The sequence below is a fragment of the Balaenoptera borealis genome (assembly GCF_965194805.1).
Source record: "Balaenoptera borealis genome assembly, chromosome: 12".
Taxonomy (NCBI): Eukaryota; Metazoa; Chordata; class Mammalia; order Artiodactyla; family Balaenopteridae; genus Balaenoptera; species Balaenoptera borealis.
In genome coordinates this window covers 90109394-90129273 of record NC_138869.1, presented here as the reverse complement: position 1 = coordinate 90129273, position 19880 = coordinate 90109394, and the positions used below count along the sequence as shown (strand labels likewise).

The 19880-nt window shown below is 39.4% G+C and overlaps 1 protein-coding gene across 1 annotated transcript in view; it reads right to left on the bottom strand.

Annotated features, from left to right (window-relative positions):
* The window catches only part of DCDC2 (doublecortin domain containing 2), a 159926-nt gene that overhangs the window by 96195 nt on the left and 43851 nt on the right, over positions 1-19880 (bottom strand). The window contains exons 3-6 of the mRNA XM_082346373.1: positions 15936-16012; positions 15672-15803; positions 11299-11445; positions 9158-9212 (exon numbers count right to left, since the gene is read on the bottom strand). Of these exons, the coding sequence (XP_082202499.1) occupies positions 9158-9212; positions 11299-11445; positions 15672-15803; positions 15936-16012 (411 nt within the window). The remainder of the gene's footprint in view (positions 1-9157; positions 9213-11298; positions 11446-15671; positions 15804-15935; positions 16013-19880) is intronic.

Below are 19880 nucleotides of genomic sequence, written 5' to 3'. Positions count from 1 at the left end.
AATTGTCTCACTCAATCCTCATAACCTGAGAGACAGGTACTGTTATCACCCCATTATATAGACAAGCAAATGAGGCTTAGTGGTTAAGCCTGCCCAAGGTCAGACAGCCAGCAAGGAGCAGAGCGGGTCTGCTGTCTTAACCTTCCTCTCCCTCCTGCACCTTTCAGAAGAATCAGCAGCCAGCTATTGGATGAGGAATAATGACAAACCCGTTTGATCAGTTAATCTATAAATACCTTCTTAACTGGTTGTCACCATGAGAGTATCAGTATCATCATACAAGCACTGTGCTTGTAGAAATCCCCTGATATTGACTCATCTGTTGGTGACTGCCATGGTCTCTATGAATCACAAATCCAGAGCAACACAGACACAAGCAGCTCAAGACCACATGCCCTTCATTCCTGCAAGGCGGCCCCCAATGATCACACCTTTGGTGGTTGCCTCTGACTCCCGTGTGCCTCTCGAAACGAAGACCTTGCATCTGCGAAGTGAGCTTCTCAGCATGAAGGTGAGGTTGAGTTCAGTGGCTCCTGTCACTGGCCCACATACAGCTCCTGGGGAGCCGCATAAGAATCCCTACAGTGGTGGCTACTGTACCCAAGGAACAGCTGTGCCGATACTCAGCCACTGCTTGGCCATTGCGAGAAACACCCTCCTAACAAGACAGCCTTGGCCTTCAGACGCTCAGGTGCTACACTTACCTGAGTGTGTAAGGTGTGAGGCTGCAGGTAGTAGAAAGAATGCACGTTTTAGAGAGCCAAAATACCTGTCTCAGAGCCACTGCACTGCCACTAACCACCTATGGGACCTTGGGGTAACTAACTCCTACCTTCTTTGAGCCTGGATCCTTATCAATTGAATGGGGTTGATGTGCCTGCCGTTAGGTCTATCATTAGGATGAAATGGTAACGTTTATAAAGTAATGAGTACAGTGCCTGGCATGTAGTTTTGTTCAAAGACTATCTGAGTGCTTCCTTCAAGAGCAGAGAGTTAATATCTTTTTCTTAAAAATCACACCAAACTCATACCATATTGGGTGCAATCTTTATGCAACATCTGTACTATGCTAGTATCTGAAAATAAGTGTAGCAATATTAAACAAACAAATCTGCCTAGAAACCTACTATAACTGCCCATTTTAAACATTTATATATTCAGTCATCTAGAAGCATTTAAATAGATTTAACTATCACCCAATTAAGAATAGAAAAATTCACAGCCTTACAAATGAAGTTATTTATGCTATTTTGTCATAGCCTACAAGAAAATGAATTATGCATAAATTTATTAACATTATGAAAACTTGTCCAAACCTATAACACTTTTTTGCATAATTTAATTTCCTATTCCAACTGCAATTTAAACATACAGTTTCCATTTAATTATTGCATTAACTGCAACCAGAGTTGGGTTTTTTTCTTTCCTTTTCTTTAATGATTCTTCCTCACAAGGCCATAAACTGCCAGGCAGGAAAAATGGCTAATGTGATTATAGTAGAGATTCCAAAACCATCATGTGAGAAGAAACCATCCGTCAGGTCTCACATTCTAGTCTATTTTCAAACAAGTCTATTCGTCCCAAGATTCTAAAACTTTAAAAGCCTTGAATGAGAGGAGTAACCCTTCTAGCAAGCCTACTAGAATATTCAGAGATGCTGTTGAACTTTCAAGGACTGAAATGAAACTTAAAGAATGAGAAACTCTGGATCTCAGCATAATAGTTTTTTACTGCTCTCTGGGAAAACTCTTATTCACAAAGGGGTAAAACAAGGGAGAAGCAGATGCCCCATCCTGGAGTGTCTGGGGATTCATATAATTTTAAAAATCAACTCTGTTGTTGAATATACAGGAAGTTCTGATTTACTACACCTCTGTTAGGGACACTCAAAAGGGCAATTTGGAAGCATCAAGAAAGACTAGTTGATTCCAATAACTATATGAGGCATGGCTTTGGTAATTGACACTCATGCGTTCAAATATTGATTAATGACTAACCACCAGGCACTTGGTGAGTAAGAACTAAATTAAACTGAGAAAAAAGGAAGAACTGTTTTGTAATTAGAAGATGGGAAAGAATTTAAATGCTTTTCTTTTTGAAAAAGAAAACATGTCGTATAGCACAGGGAACTCTACTCAATATTCTGTAATAACCTAAATGGGAAAAGAATCTGAAAAAGAATAGACATATGTATATGTATAATTGAATCACTTTGCTGTACACGTGAAACTAATACAACATTATAAATCAACTATACTGCAATATAAAATAAAAATTAGAAAAAGAAAATATTGATTCATCTAAAAAAATAAAATAGATATATAATAAATACAAAGATATAAATAAATTATAATATAAATTATATATACTCATTTATTTACATAGTTAAGTATATAAATTATAGATAATATGTAAATAAATTATAGAGAAAGGGAAGGGCAAAGGAATGGAGAGATGGATTTTCCTTTCTTTTCTGAGACTTCTGCATGTGACTCATAACTTGGATACATCGATAGTCATTGCTATTTGTGGGGCATAGGGAATAGGGGAGTTTTGCCATCTCATAAGAGCTATGCTAGTTGATAAAACAGTATTACTAAGTACCTCTTGTGTGCTAAATACTCATAACCATAAATATTTACCAAATGTATAGATAGGTATTATTATTACTATTTTACAGATAAAGGAATTAACTTTCTCAGGGTTACCCAGGTCTGATTTTTCTGCTACACTGAACCTTCCTAATACCCAAGACACTAGAAACAGTTATTATATAGAATGGTTCCCTAAAAAAGCTACCTGGAAGTAATAGATTACGACTTTTTCCCAAAGTGGAAGAAATCAAGAAGCAGCCAAATTTTACAGCGTGTCCCATGCAAAAACTAAACCCCATGTGACACTTCAACCACTGTCCTGCCTTTGCCTCACACACATACCAAAATATCTGATAGGAATAGCAAACCTCTGGCCCAAACAAACAAAAAACTAAAAAGAGACCTTCGATCACCCCTCACTCTACTGAAACTGGGATTTTTTTCAGTAATTCCCTAGGTTCTTTGCAACAAGATCCAATCAACTCAGGTTTCTTTCATTACCAAGGTAGTCTCATTTTCAGCCCCCATGAACATGTGTCAAAGACATACGGGCCATAAAGCATCAAGTTTAAAATAATTTTGTGAGGGATTTGCCGCACACAGCAGCCTTCACAGTGTGTGTATTTCAGCGATGCACCCAGGAGACCTTCTGAGCAGGGGACCAGACCCAGACTTAGGCTGGCATTTCTCTCACTGTGCATCTAGTGATGGGAAGTGTGAGGAACCCTTTTATCCAAATTGGCATCCGTTTCCCAAAAGGCAAAATGGAATTTGGGAAGCATCTGGAATGGACCTTGCTTCACCGTGACTTTGATCATGCCGTTTTCTTACCAAAACCTTAACAGTTACAATACTTGAGCCTGTAAATTGCTGATCACAAGATACATCAGCCACATGGTAATAAGGACAACTAAAGACAATTTAACGTCGTCTTTGGCTCTTTCAAATACGTCCCTGATTTTACATCTCTTCCACTAGAGGGTGCTTGGATTCCGTGTGGTGAGACCTCGCAGCTAGAGAACAGCCTCCCGCCGGTGGGTTAATTTTTCAAACTTAATAGGACTTCAGAGGATTCACTTATATCTTCCTTTTGTTTTCAAGGCTAGAATCACAAGGTAAAATTATTCTCAAGGTGCTCATTTCTGTGACTCCCCAGTCTGAACAGGGGTAACTTCTGGCATTCCCTGGCTGTTCTGCAAGGGTCTGGTGGACCCCCAGAACCCCCAGCCCCCGTTACCCACACTCCCTACCACAAGGGTGGGGCCTCGCGGACACGTCACCCCTGCACAGCAGGGTCCTCTATGCAGACTACGGCAGCTTTCTCTCTCTCTCTCTCTTTTTTTTTTTGAAGTTCTGTCAGGCCCCCACCCACACTCTCCTTCATGCTGCAATACAGCCATTCCTAGAAGGCGGTGTGGAGAAATGATTTCCTAAAAATCCAGTTCTGTGTCCCCTTTGATTTGCATCACGAGTTTGGGGATGTCTTCCCTTTGATTGGACTGTAGTTCCGAAAGTCTGAAGCCTGCTCACCCATAGTCCCATTCACTCACAGCCCCACTCAGTGCCAAGCGGTTAACGATCTTAAAAACACGTGCATTCTCCAGGGAACCAATTAATTAAAGGAAAGGAGCAAACTGATATATACACTACCAAATGTAAAATAGCTAGCTAGTGGGAAGCAGCCGCATAGCACAGGGAGATCAGCTCGGTGCTTTGTGACCACCTAGAGGGGTGGGATGGGGAGGGTGGGAGGGAGAGAGATGCAAGAGGGAAGAGATATGGGAACATATGTATATGTATAACTGATTCACTTTGTTATAAAGCAAAAACTAACACACCATTGTAAAGCAATTATACTTCAATAAAGATGTTTTTAAAAAAAACAAAAAAAAATCAAGTTTGTGCTTTTGGAACGCCTGACATAGAATATTCTCTCTGTGCGGCTCACAGCACTCACTCACACATCCACTAGACGGGTTTCCTGAGAACCTACTGTGTGCCCAGCGGGTTACTCCCCTCAGCTGAATATAACCTCCTAAAGGAGGCCCACCCTGGCCACCCAAAGGATACTGCACCCTCTCTCACTTTCTCTTTCCATACCCTCACGCAGTTCTGTTCAAGCTTATCCCTGATTAATATCACACGTGTATTTGTCTTTTTCCTCCTCCAGAATGGAAGCTTCATACATTTACAGTTTTCTCTGGAATCTCTGCCTCCCCTTCCCCACAAGCGCTAAAACAGTGCTCGGGACATAATATGAACTCAATAAACGGCTATTGGATGAACGGGTCAATCAGTGACGGCAGTTACAATATGCTCCAAGAAGTAGGATAGATGTCCATCTGCCCTGCTGCCTCCTGTCCAAGTCACCTGCATCACTCACCTGGACGCCAGCCATCCCACTGCCTCCTGCTTCTGTTCTTGCCCCGCCCCCCTTCTCTGTAGACAACACAGCCAGAATGATCCCTTAAAACTGCAAACCAAATGATACCACTCTCTACTTGTATCCCTCAAACGATGTCCTGGTAAGGGATAAAATCCAAACTCCACGCATGGCCTACACGATCGGGCCCTGCCCGCCCCTCCAATTTAATCGCAGACCACTCCAGCCTTCTTTCTGCCCCACTCCTTTACGCCAAGCTCTTTACCAAGGGCCCTTGTGACTGTTTCTCCTGCGCCCACCTCGTATGACTGGCTCCTCTACATCATTAAGGTCCCAATCTCAGAGAATCTTATATCAATTAGTGTCCTAATTAGTGCCCACATTTTATTGTCCTCATAGTACTTATCACCATCTGAAATTGTTTATATATTTGTTTATTATTTATTTATTTTATTTATTTTTGGCTGTGTCGGGTCTTAGTTGCAGCTCACAGGATCTTCGTTGAGGCACGTGAGATCTTTTGTTGCGGTGCGTGGGTTCTTTGTTGCGGCCTGCAGGCTTCTCTCTAGTTGTGGCATGCGGGTTTTCTCTTCTCTAGTTGTGGCGCCCGGGCCCCAGGGCACGTAGTTTGTGGCACACGGGCTCTAGTTGAGGCACGCGAGCTCAGTAGTTGTGGCGCGCCGTCTTGGCTGCCCCACGGCATGCGGGATCCTAGTTCCCTGATCAGGGATCGAACCCACGTCCCCTGCATTGGAAGGTGGATTCTTTACCACTGGACCACCAGGGAAGTCCCTATATTTGTTTAGAGATTGATAGTCTGTCTACCCCCATTCTTCCACCCTCCCTACTCCCACACAGATACAGGCACTAGAACAAAAGTTCCTTGAGGTCTGAAACCTTGTCTGTCTGTTCATTAATCTATGCCAGTTGCTTGGAGCAATTCCTGGCACTCAGTAAGTGCTCACTAAACACACGTTGGATGGATGGCTAGATGAGCAGATGAATGGATGGATGAATCTATAGAATGCTTAGGGAGCATTATGGAAAGAGAGGTAGACTCTGCTGTCAATGTATTTTTCTAAGTCATAGTATGGCAATATAATTTTGAGTCGTTGCTGTGTATGAGATGGAAATTCATCTCAAAATATAACTTGGAGTCTTCAAAGGCCACTTCCTCAAAGAGGTCTTTTCCTGACACACATACCTAAGTTCTCCTTTTATCTTCTTGCGTATTGTTCTATACTTTTCCTTCATTTTAGTCACACTTTGTAATTACATATTGCTTTGTGGCATCGCCTACGTAACCCTTGTCTCCCTGAGTAGGGCAGGGCTAAGAGAGAGTGTTGTGTCTTTTTGCTCAATACCATCTCCCTGGTGCTTAGTTCCATGCCAGACACACAGAAGACTTCACCAATCATCATTAGATGACCCAGTATTCACAGCACAGATCTTCCAAACAAATGAGCAAGAAAGAGGCATGTATGTGCCTCCTGTGTATGAATTTTAAAACGGGAAACACATTACACATTTTTTTTAAAAAATCAGACATTCTAAATTTCAGAAGAGTAAGCACCTAATCCCAAAGTTCAGTAATTGTGAATGTAAGGAGCTGAGTCTTGATCTTGGTTCTGACATGAACTTTCCCTATGACCTAGGTCGGTTATTCACCTACACTTGGTCTCTGTTTAACCATCACCTTTCCAGCTGTACTGTGAGAGTTAATGAGCTCATATGTGCATGGTACGTGGAAGAGATTCCACTCCAAAGTCCTAAAGAAGAGCAAGAGGACAAAATTTCCAAACCCTGAGTTCCTGGTTTTTATTTAGCTTTATAGTGGCTAAAATATATTTTTCAGTTACTAGAATTCTCTCTCCCCTTGCTCTCCACACGCATGAAGTTTTGGGTCCTCTGTGGTTCTCACTGCTCTGTCTGTCTGTCTCTCTGTCTGTCTGTCTGTCTGTCTCTCTCTCTCTCTCGGCTCCCACTCCCCCATCCTCTCACTCAACAGCGTGAAGAACCCTGCTCCCTGCCAGGCTGTGCTGGGTGTGAGGAAAGAACACCACCATGACACATCTCTGCTCTTCGACGATGACCATCATGTGGATGAACTTGCAAATCAACATCTGATGTCCTCAGCCTCTGCCATTTACAACTACTAGCTGAACATTTTTCAACTAGATTCCGTGATGACACAACTCAATGCATTGGAAAGTAAGCAGGTCACTCTTTCCTATAGTTGCCCTCTTCTTAGCCATAGTACCACCATTTTCTCGGGCATCCAAGCTCAGAAACTTGCAGTTATCTTTGGCTCCAACTGCTCCATTAATCCCCTGTATCCAATCACCTAGCAAGTCCTTTGTTTCTTCATGAGCAATAATCACCTACCGCTGCTCCCTCACCACCTACCTAGTCTAGGCTCTTACCACTTTATACCAAGGTTATGGAACTTGCTTTGTAATTGACACCTCATCTATGGCCTCTCACCATGTTAAGGTTTTCTCCACATAAAAGATCTGGCCTTTCTAGACTGAACTTGGATCAACATTCTCACTTCTCTGAAGCCTTCATGAGCTTCCCTTAACTCAAGGCTAAAGACTAAACTCTACATTCTGACATTCGAGGTCATCTAAAACAGCCACCACCTGCCAAGTGAGGCATGTCAGCCTCCACACCATGAGGGGCCCTCTGTTCCAGCTGGCCTGAGGGACTCATTGTCCCCCTAGGGTCAGAAGCATTAGCTCCCTCCAAGCGGGCCATCTAGACTCAATCCTTCCCCTCCATTTACTCAATGGAGCCTTTGGAGATGCTACTTCTACTATCTGTGTTTCCTTTTCTCATTTTTAAATGCAATAACAACAGTAGCTGCCTCATGGGGTTGGGGTTAAATAAATCACATCTGTAAAGACCTTGGCATGGTGTTGAACCCTCGAGTGTTCACTAAATATCAGCCCAAATTACTGTTTCTCCGTGTGCTCATCTCTGCTCCTTTCTTCACACTGTCCTTTCAATCTCCCTTTCTTCTCACTAACCTTCACCTGAATCTTAAACAGTCCTCAAAGGCACAGCTCAGATTCAACTTCCTCCATGTACTTTGGACAATGCACATTGATTCCTTTTGTCTCATTCCTTCTGTATAGCTATCTCAGCACATTTTTTATATTTAGCTTTAACTTGTTAGTTACCTTTTCAAACTATTTTCTCTATTTCAATTAGACTGTAAGTTTCTTGAGGGCAAGAGCTTTGTCACAAATAGTACAATAGTTACAGTGAATGAGTGGGTATGTCTGTTGTTTGTTATACTGAGATCAGCACTATTTCTTCACACAAAATTATTTTTCTTTTTCAAGAATTTCACATGATATTACAGAAAGTAGGGAGGGGAAGAAATATCTAAATCATCATTAGGAGACAGTATCATTGCCCAGCAGCCACTTATTTTACAAAACACCAGTATAAGTGTTTTGCTTATTTAATTCAGAAAGGGGAAATGTCAGATCAATTCTGACCACTACATGTCAGGAAGTTCAACCAAAAGAGTAGAAAGAGAAGTTTCAGCCAAGAAGACCTGTCAAAGCAATACTCCAGCATGACATGAAATTCATCTCCATGAGGGGGTACAGACAAAAAATACAAATAGGTTAAGAAGTTACCTACTAAATACTTGTCACAGTTCCCATATAATGGGTATTTAGTAGACATTTGCTGAATTAACAAATAAATGAATGAATGATGGATGGAAAAGATTCTGATAAGGAGCTAAATATTTGGAATGATTCTCAATCTTTTAAAGGAACATAACTGAGGATTACCATTCTGTTACAAAAACTTTCTTTTCAGTCTTGGTCAGTGACAGCAAACAAGACTGGGCAGACCACTGGTGTGACCTAATACAGCATTTCTTCTCATTTGTGTACCACTGCCTAGATTTCAACCATGGTATAAATTTTATCAGGTCTGTATATTAGGAAAAAGATATTTTGAAATCCATATTTTTAAAATGTTAGCTCTCCTTTAGAAACTTAGTTGTAACATTAGTGTTCTAGTGTTGTTTCACATAATTGCTTATATACCACAAGGTGGCTAAGTTTCATTTCTTCGAATTTAATTGAAACCCAAAGGACAGTCTCTCTGTATCATACAGAAATATAGAACATTAATGAGTAAAGCATCTGATACTTACACTCCCTTTAGACTTTCTGGATCCTACAATAGGAGGTAGTGAAGAGGCTTTCTGACTGTGGAAACAAATTGCAATTTAGAAATCTGAGCATTATTCACAAATAATATATAAGGCAAGATAATCGTCATCTCAATTTGTCATCCTGACACGGAACTCAACTACTTACTGACATCAGTATTTCACAAAAAGTCCCATAGACTTTCCCAATTTCACAAAGACCACCATAACATTTCCAAATTCCATTCCAAAAGACCTTTAATGTTTTTTTGTAGAGTATTTTTTTATATAAATTTATTTATTTATTATTTATTTATTTATTTTTGGCTGTGTTGGGTCTTCGTTGCTGCGCACAGGCTTTCTCTAGTTGCAGTGAGCAGGGGCTACTCTTTGTTGCGGTGCACGGGCCTCTCATTGTGGTGGCTTCTCTTGTTGCGGAGCACCGGCTCTAGGCACACGGGCTTCAGTAGTTGTGGCACGTGGGCTCAGTAATTGTGGCTCGCGGGCTCTAGAGTGCAGACTCAGTAGTTGTGGTACACGGGCTTAGTTGCTCCAAGGCATGTGGGATCTTCCCGGACGAGGGCTCGAACCCATGTCCCCTGTCTTGGCAGGCGGATTCTTAACCACTGCGCCACCAGGGAAGTCCCTCTTGTATAGTATTTTAATTGATGCTTACAAATAAATTTAGTACTGTCTTAAATTTTTTCATAGCATTTTAAATCAGATCTCTAAATTTTCTATTTGCATTTCAAAAAATCATTTCCCAAGCCGAGTGATGATTTTGCCAGATGGCATTTAAAACTATAAATTTCCATAGTTTTTATCATGTCTATAATGTTTACCTCTGATAGAAGCATAGAATAGTAAAACACTGGCATGTCTATTCAGGGAGTTTCTAAACCAGTCATTCTCACCAAAAAGTAAAAAATTCTCTTCGGCTCTAAGAGTAAGTTATTTCCCAGATGTTTCTATTATAGGAAAAGATCCATCTTGAAACCCAACCCACCTTGAAACCTAATCCTCTCTGAAAATGAGGAGGCCACAGAGATAAGGGTAAATCTTACTAATCTGTCTGAGAAAGGCCACCATGAGCTAGTTTTCTCACTGCCATCAAGTACAAGCTCTTACTGCAGTGTGTACTGCAACGCCCAGCAGCCTAACCCAGTATTGTTTAGCAAAGGTTGTGAAGGATTTGATTTCATGGATGGGTAAGGATGGTTAGCAGTAAGTCTGCTTGCATACTTCGAACACCACCCCTGAAATTCCATTTCATCTATTACTTATGAAACCCTTGGCTAGCCTCTCCATCAAGCTACACAGATTGCAAATTAATGGAAAACAAATTGGTGACATTCTGCTCTATCTCTGCCACAAATCACCCACCCTAGCAGAGGACAACTACAAAAAGTCAGTTTTCTAGCAAAGTGGACAGAGAAAAGCAGCAGAGATGGATTGCAGGGCACCATGAGCAAGCCAAAGGGTCCCTGCATCCAGGGCTGGGGCTCTTCATGAAAATGCATGCCTCGGCGTCCATCCACTGGGCTGAAATAAGGCATTCTTCACAAATATATGACATCTCATAGAGGAAAATGGTCCACTGTGCACTATGTGTAGTTAAAAGTATAATCTTTAAAATTCTGCATTTAATAACTACACACCCAGCCACTCTACTTATTTGTACAAAAGGAACTATATCATTTTTATAGTTTATTGTTTTTATTTTTTAAAGTAGAAAATATTCATTTTTAATCACCTTTAGAAGTTTCTCTATGCATCAACTGAAAAGTTATTCGGTCTAGCTAACCAGTTAAGATGCTATTAAAACTTCTAATAACGTATGCTGTATAGAAGCTCACTGCCCGCCCTGTATCTTTTTCACAAGAATAAGTCTTTATTATAAATTCGTAAGTGAATGGTAAAAAATACTATATAGTCTATCATGGATTCCTCAAAATTATATTTTCATGCAATAGTTCTCAATCTCCAATCACGGCAAAATAAACACCGATCAATTTATTTTATGCATGCTTTCCATTTTAACTGATAAACAAGATTCTATAAAATAGACCAGTGGTCAGCATAAGACTCAATGCTATTTCAAGTGATAATTAAAATGTGAGAAGTGAATGAGGATGCAAACTTACCCGTAAGACCTTCTCATCGTTGACTTGTCAAAAAGTAATTCACTGTAAGGCAATTTCTTAAACTTATCTCTGCCGACAGCCACGTAAAACTGCCCATTCTCCAACTCTGCCCCACTCTCAACCAGTTTTCCTTCTAAAGTATAAAGTCTGCCAAAATATGAATGCCAGCGATTAAAATTTTAACAAGCATTGCAAGAACTGCTTAAAATCACAGAGTCAATTAAAAACTCTGTTCTTAAGTTGGCTCATTCGTTACCATGCTAATTACTGAATTATAAATGCTTCAAAGTCATTAGACTCAGCTAAATGCCATTGCTATAATGCAGATGCAGTTACTCTCTAGCTGTACAGTGTTTCATCCCAAGAAACCTGACAATCTAACATAATGATCCCCTATTGCTGCCCTATTTAGATTTTAGAGGGAAAGAATTAACTTGTAGAGAACGTCGTGCTTTAAATGAAGCTCGGCTTCCACTGAAGTTTGATTCTTCTACTTATATTCTGTGAGCACCTTTAAAATTCATTTTCTTAATGCATTGGTCGGGTTGACAAGCTACTTACTGCATTCCATGCAAAAGCAGCCCTCAGCCAAAATTTTACATCCAAGCACACAGAACTGGGTCAGAAAACAAGAGGTGAGAGGGCAGGAGGTAAAAGAACCCATTGCTAGTATTAATGATGCAGAACTGCATAGCGTTCATGCTTCCTTTCTTTTTTCTTTTGCCTTCCCTCATCTTCCCAGAATCAAGGGATTTCACAAGAACTTCCCTTTACTGTAAAACTGCTGCTGCAAACTACAATATGTTACTTATTAAAAGAACAGTGATAACTTTGCTAGACGATTTAAAGTGTCCACAGAACTTGTTTAAAGAACAAGAAAAAACAGACTATTAGAAAACTACACCACAGAGACAATGCATGTTTTTGAAGGTGATAAACAAAAGAGTTAGTAACTGGAAGGGTTTTAAGATAATAACTTTTAAGATTCTCAGACTTCTTATATTATATAATTAAGGGCAGTGATAGTTGCCATTGACCTGTCTACTTGTTTACTGATTATGTAAATGGCCATAACATATGGAGTCAAGAAGTAAAACAAAAATAGCCACCAAACCCCCTAAAATGTGTTAGTACTGAGTTAGTATAAAGATTCTAAAGTCTTTATAATGTAATTCTATCCCTCAAAGTCTAAATACCAACACTTAACCCAGATATCTGGATTTTCTGCCTTGACCTACACCAGGGTTGCTGAACATTATTGACATTTTGGACCTGATAATTGTAGGAGAGGTGGAGAGGTTGTCCTGGGAATTGTAAGATGTCAACAGCACCTTTGGCCTCTACCTACTAGATGGCAGATGGTAGCTGCCCCTATTCCCTATGACTCCGGACACCGCAAGCATCCCCTAGTGGCAAAATTGCCCTGGTTGAGAACCACTGGCCTAGATCCAGATATTCTTCTTCTTTCGTTTTCCTTCAAAATAGGAAGATCTGAATCAGTAGTTAACTTTTATAGCTGGAAATTAAAAGGCAGCAAAGCTGTGACTCTGGAAACAGCCAAAATTTGACTGGTTTCCTCTACAGGTAGGTAAAAGATACTGAATAAATTCTAGCCTGTGATTTTAGCCTTCTTTTATATGACTCTTGTTGACCTGCTTTCTTACTTTGCTACAAAACGCAAGAATCATAAACAAGGAGTTGAACCAATTTGTGTGGGATGCTTTTGATATATATACTGATGCACAGGGAACCCTCCCTGTTCTGTTCTGTTAAGGGAGGGTAGGCGTGTCCCAAGTGAGCAGCAACCAAACCTCATTCATGTCTGGCATTACAGTAAGAATTAAGCCTCTCCAAGTATTCAGGTGTTCAGGGGACATATAACTATATCCTCATTTCTGTATTTGTTCTGGAATATATTTTATTTCTATGTATCAATTTGTTCATATCAGTATATGTATGAATAGGTATATCTGGGCATGCAATTGTGTGTATGTATCTTTGTGTGCTTCATATTATTTATTGAGTGGGTTTACATCTATGTATGTGTCAAAAGACAAAACTATATATCTTTTAAAAAAAAAATCAGTGTATAACTGTTGAGATCTGCCTTTACTCCTGATGCCAAAATGAAATCCAAAAGGATCAAAGATTTAAATGAAATTTAAAAGTTGAAAGACGAAAACATGGGAGAATATTTTTATAATCTCAGAGTGACGAAGACCTAAGCTAATCATAGAACCTAATGATCATAATGAAAGATTGAAAATTTGACTGTATCAAAATTCATCATATCTGTGTGCAAAAAGAAACATAAAGAGTTATAAAAATACAAATTGGAAACATAAACATATTTAAATATGGAAACATATTTAAAACTCATATATGAGAAAGGGCTAATTTCTGTAATATATAAAGAGTCCCTATAAATTAATAAAATAAATGTGCAAAGGCCATGAGAGATATATATTCATATTCATATGTAATGAATATGTTCATTCATATATAATGGGAGATAAATGTATGGCATTTATTTACAGACTAGCTTGGCAGTTAACAGCACAGGCTCTGGAGCAGACTGCCTACTAGGTTTGAATTCCAGCCCTTCTACTCATTACCTGAATAATCTTGGGCAAGTAAATTTCCCCCTCTATGTCTCATGTTTCATGTCTATTAAAAGAGACTAATAGAATTAGTCACCTCATAGGGTTGCTGAGTTAATTAAGTTAAAAATGTAAAACACTTGGAATAATGACTCGCACACAAGAAATGATCAGTGATGTTGTTGTTGTAGTATATTAAATAAATAAAATTCAAGAAACAATGAAATACTACTTTTACCAAGACAAGATGTTTGATAGTTTTATAGTATAGATGAGAGCATGAAAAACAGGCCCTCTCATGCACTTTTGGTAAATTGGTACAGACTCTTTGGAAGACAGTTGGCAGTATCTATCAAAATTTAATAGCATTCACCACTTGATACAGCAATTCAACTTCTACACTTTCATCTCTTAATAAACTCTGCTTAGATACAAAAACACGTACTGTAATAGCAAAAGGTTGAAAATGACCGAAATTTCCATCAAGAGGAGACTGTTAAGTAGATTAAGGTACACCCATAAAATGGAATATTTTGTAGTCGTTAAACATAATAAGATAGAGCAATTTGTGCTGATAAGAAAACTGTCCAAGATTTGTTGTTACAGGGAAAAAAGTAAGGTGTATTTACATATTTATTCATGTGTGTGTGTGTTCCCATTTGTGTTTCTATGAATTCCAGTTTCCATCCTGCAATGATGCAGAAAAGTACTGGAAAGAAAGACTGGGGAACCTGAGGTGGGAGAAATAGTTTTTATTTATATTTTTGTCCTATTTGCATTTTTTACTGCATGTGAAGTATTATATTTTCAATTAAAACAATTATATTTAAAATCACAATGGTTGTGAAACTATATATACTAATATATGTAAATATGCATACATTAATCTGTACCCACATTTAACTGAAAAACATACAACCATCTGAGAGCTTATTTTACCCTCTATGTCTATAGTGTTCTCTACCAGTGGAGTATGTTAGAGAGACTGGGTGAGGATAATATTCAAGAATAACTACCAGAAAACTCTTTATTGGATTTCAAATATTTGTGTGTCACATATTATATATAATCTCTGTATATGTCTATATTATTTGTAACCCTCCCACCTATGAGATAATAAATAAGTGAGACTCCATCAAGGTATAGTTTCATAGGCTTCACAACTTAAAAGCCATGATTTTAATCTTCACTTAAATATTAGAATTTGAGAAAAATGTTTTTGATTTCTCAACTTTAGGCAACCCCACTTAATTATCCTCTCTAACTTGCCTCCTTCCTAAACCCACTAATACCTCCTGATGTCTGATTTTTTTACCTGAGGCAAATAATTTGGACCATCAGATAATTATAAATATCTCCTAAAGAAAAGGACAGTTAATTAAGAGTCAAGAAGCTGGCTCACTCAAAAAAAAAAAGTCCTCCTCAAATAAAACAATGCTGATGCTTGCCTATTTGCTGTAAATCAAAAGAAAAAAATAGTTAATATTTGTTGATGTGCTCTATGTGCCAAAGAATATAAACAGTTAATATTTGTTGAGAAGTTACTATGTGCCAAGTACTGTTCTAAGCTCTTTATGCGGATTAACTCCTTCCTAAAACAACCCTACAAGGTACGAACAATTATATACCCATTTTACAGATAGAGAAACTGAGGCATATAGAGCCTAACTGGTGAGCTGAAATTCAAATCGAGGGACCAGTGACTACAGAGCCTCTTGGAAATATCCTCAACAATTCTGAAACCCATCCACTTGCAAGATTACTTTGACATACCTGTGGACAGCCCCACTCCTCAGAGTTATTTTTTCCGTGACCATTTGTAGTACATGATCCCACTGATTCAAGGCTTTTCTAGGGATGAGGAGTCGAGAAGCTGGGTTTATAAGGTCTCCATTTGCAATCAAGCTGGAAAAAAAGCAAAGCCAGTGAGCCAAACCGTTTGACACAGTTACACCTTTAAAACTACAAAATAAATCCCAACCCAAAAGGAAACCACCACATCAATTTTAACTCAAAATGTAAAGGGCTCCAACTTACAAGATAGCGCAGGGTTCCAGAAGCGGTTTTCTAAAGCGAGCTGACACATTGATCCTGCTGTGGATTACTGGTTTTACCTTCAAAAGCAAAGAAATACAAATCACCGAGCTTATGAAATACAAAGCACCGAGTGCTTTTTTTTTCCCCCTATGAGGAAAAATTACAGGTTTCCAGGGAACTGGCTGAGACCTGTGTTGCCTTTGTTAAAACCTTGCTTTTTTCTCCACTTACATAAACACTCTGGGCTCACCCTCTATCGATGGTATGTTGCCTTAACAGAGCTCTCAAGAAAAATTTCACTTAAGCACTGGGCATACTGCTCATGATCTGTGCCAACAACAGAAACTGTTGAGCTATTATGAGAATTTTAAGGCAACTGTTTTAAGCAATTACTTTCTGTAAAACAAAAATAAAATAATAAAATAGGGGCTTCCCTGGTGGCGCAGTGGTTGAGAATCTGCCTGCCAATGCAGGGGACACGGTTCGAGCCCTGGTCTGGGAAGATCCCACATGCTGCGGAGCAACTGGGCCCGTGAGCCACAATTACTGAGCCTGCGCGTCTGGAGCCTGTGCTCCGCAACAAGAGAGGCCACGACAGTGAGAGGCCCGCGCACCGCGATGAAGAGTGGCCCCCGCTTGCCGCAACTAGAGAAAGCCCTCGCACAGAAACGAAGACCCAATGCAGCCAAAAATAAAATAATTAATTAATTAATTAAAAGAAAAAAAATTAAAAAAAATAATAATAATAATAAAATAAAATAATCCTATAAAATCTTGGACTCCCAAGTGTCCTCCCCCTCCAGCCACAACATAGTGTTTGGTCATCTCTCCTCACCCGCCTGCTGCCTAGAGTTTCTGGGTCCCCACCAGGCACTTGACCCCATCCTATTCTCTTGAGACTGACTTCATCAGCTTTTCTCGACTTCACTTCTTCCTCTATCCACCAGCCAGACACTGACCACCACCCTCCATTCCCGAACCCCTTGCATCTGGGTAGGTCTGGTCATCTTTCCCGCTCCTTTTGTTTCCAGGGTTCAGGCTGCTGTACCGAGAACCACATGGCCCCTCGGGCACCTTGGCCTGAGACAAGGCTTTGGCATCGGCCAACCCTGTTCTCCCAAATCAACTACTTCTTACATTTCCCACAGTGAACTGTCCAAATCCCTACCTTTCATTCTAAATCCTAAAATCACACTCCAGGCACACTCACTCTCAGCAAATCATTTCCCTCCAAACTTCAAGAAAATAAAGGCCAACAGGCATGAAGGCTTTCAACCTCCCTTCCGTCCATAACCCACTTCTTCTACATCTTCACCACTTTTCTCCTTTGCTGCCTGTCTCAGGAGAAGGATCCTTATCCCTTTACAAAGCAAAGCCCCCATCTTGATTTTATCCCCTGCTGCCTCTGCTTGTTCCATTAAATAGCTAGGACCCTTCACCCCCATCTGGTGTCTTCAGTTTCTCCCTTGACCCTTTGGCCCTTTCTCTCCTCTTCATCATTCCTCTCCCTAATTCCTCCCACCCTATCCTCTCCTCAGTCTTCTGCTATCTGGTTTCCACTGAAAGAAAGATACACCCCAACTCTTAAGTTTGGCCTACAAGGACCCCCATGACCAACCACTGCTTCCTTGGTTCCCTCATCTCCCACCAACACCCCTTCCTCCCCGGCCTCTAGTTGTGACTTTAGGTCAAACCAGCCTACCCTCTTCCCTTCCCAAAACACACCCTGAATCCTCTTCCACGCCTTTGCTCATCAAGCCCCTCTGCCCAAAACGCCCTCCCCCTTCCTCCACCTGCTGAAATTCCATTTGCTAATCAACGCCCAGCCCAGTCATCACCAGTCCTTCCCTGTTCACCCTTCTTTACTTTTCTGTCTCAAACTGCTACAGCTACTATAGTATTGATGATCCCACTTTTGTTTTTAGGGCTTTTTTTTTTCCTTCCTGATTTGAAACGGAGCTGATTAATAAAAATAGCAAAGGGAACTGATTAATAAAAACAGTCAACATTTATTTCACTATATTTAATGACAAGCACTGTACTGAGCAATTTACATGCCTTATATATCATTTAATCATCAAAACCATGCCCTGAATAAGTACTTACTATTTAACCCCATTTTACAGATGAAGAAACTGGAGCTTAATTAATTAATTTGCCTAAAATCACACATACTAAGGGGCAGGGCTGTCCATACAAGTGAACCACTATTTGCTTTGCACTTTGGTAGTTATTTTAGAGATAAGTATTAACCCTAAATAATTTATGGGACTCTCTCTTCAGTCAAATTATGCCATTTTGAGAAGAACAAGGGGTAGAATTCTTCTTGACTCTCCAGTGCCTAAAACAACACTTGGCAATGCCTGCTAGTTGAACAATAAATGTTTATTGAAATTTAATTAAAAGAGACTCTAATTTAGAGTAAAAAATTTTTAATCAATCACAATAATTTTTTTTTGCATTTTAAACCCAGAGATTCTTGGCCCTAAGCTAATATTTGCAGTGATGTCGACTTTTTTTTTAAAAAATTTTAACAGATAATGTATGCACCTGACCAAAATTCAAGTGGTAAAATGGGGTATACAGTGAAAAGGGAGAATCTTTCCCATTCCTGTCCCCCAATCACAAAGTTGCAACCAGAATTAGCAATATTCATTCAAAGGCAGCCTATACCTACATATACATATTGTCTTACGTGGACATTTTATACATGTAATTTTTAAACATAGGGATAACTTGCTATAACCCATTCTTCTGCACCTTGCTTTTTTCATTTAACAATTACCATGGCGGTTGTTCCATACTGGTAGTTACAGTAAGGGTTGCTTCATTCTTTGTAATAGCTGCGTATATTCCACACCATGGATGTGCCATAATTTATTTAACCTGTCCCTCAATGACAATCCTGTTGGTTGTTTCTAAATTTTGCTGTTGCAAATAATGCCATGATAGATTTCCTCGTAAATATTTATTTGCATAAATATGTAAGCATTTCTGTAGAATAAATTATTAGAATTGAGAATTTGCTGAAATAAAGAAGAGGCAGTTTTTTCAGTTTAATGGAATGTATTGCAAGCTTACTCTTGATTGATCCCAAGCGTCCCTTGATTTATTTAGTTCATACTATAGCATAAGAAAATAGATTTGATTTACAAGGAATAAAGTTCTGTGGCCAGGGTTGTAGTTTACAGCATCTTGGATGACTACAAATCCCTCTCCCAGCAGATTTGCTTCCTCTTAAGGCTTAGCTTGTTTAACTGCAAATGAGTCTTTGCCTGTGTGAAGGACAGGCCTTTCTGATTCTGTGTCTATGCTGATAGTATCTGCCTCGTGAAATCTTCCCCACCTCTTAATACTGACTCCCTGGCCACTGAACTTAAAGCTTCTGCCACATCCCTGGTTCTCTATTGCCCTTCCCTGCCTTTTTGTTTTTTTTAATAGCACTTACCATCATCTAACATACTGTACATTTTATTTACCTGGTTTTTAATTTATTGTCCCTACTGTTACTTTGTAGTTACCCTCAATATTAACTAGTAATGTACTGAGCACATACGTCATACCAATTGTTATTTTTTCAAATGTCTTTCCGTCCAACCTTGATTGCTTAATACCCTGTTAGACTGTTGAATTAAAGATGAAGGTGAATACATTAGATAAACAAATAACTTGGAAACTCCTGTTGAGCTGCCTGATATATGCTATTTTTCTTTAGTGCATACATGTCTATAGTTACTATATACAGAAATTCACAAATAGATGATTTTTTAAATAATTATATAACTTTATTCTGAGTCTGTAAGTTGTTGCTTGAATTAAATTAAACCATCTGTCTTGAATAAGTTGTTTTCCTCATTCAGTATGACAAAAATACTCTCCAAATGTTCATGATTAACCAGCTGAACTGAAGATTAATCTTAAATATATATTTCTTTGAGTCATTTT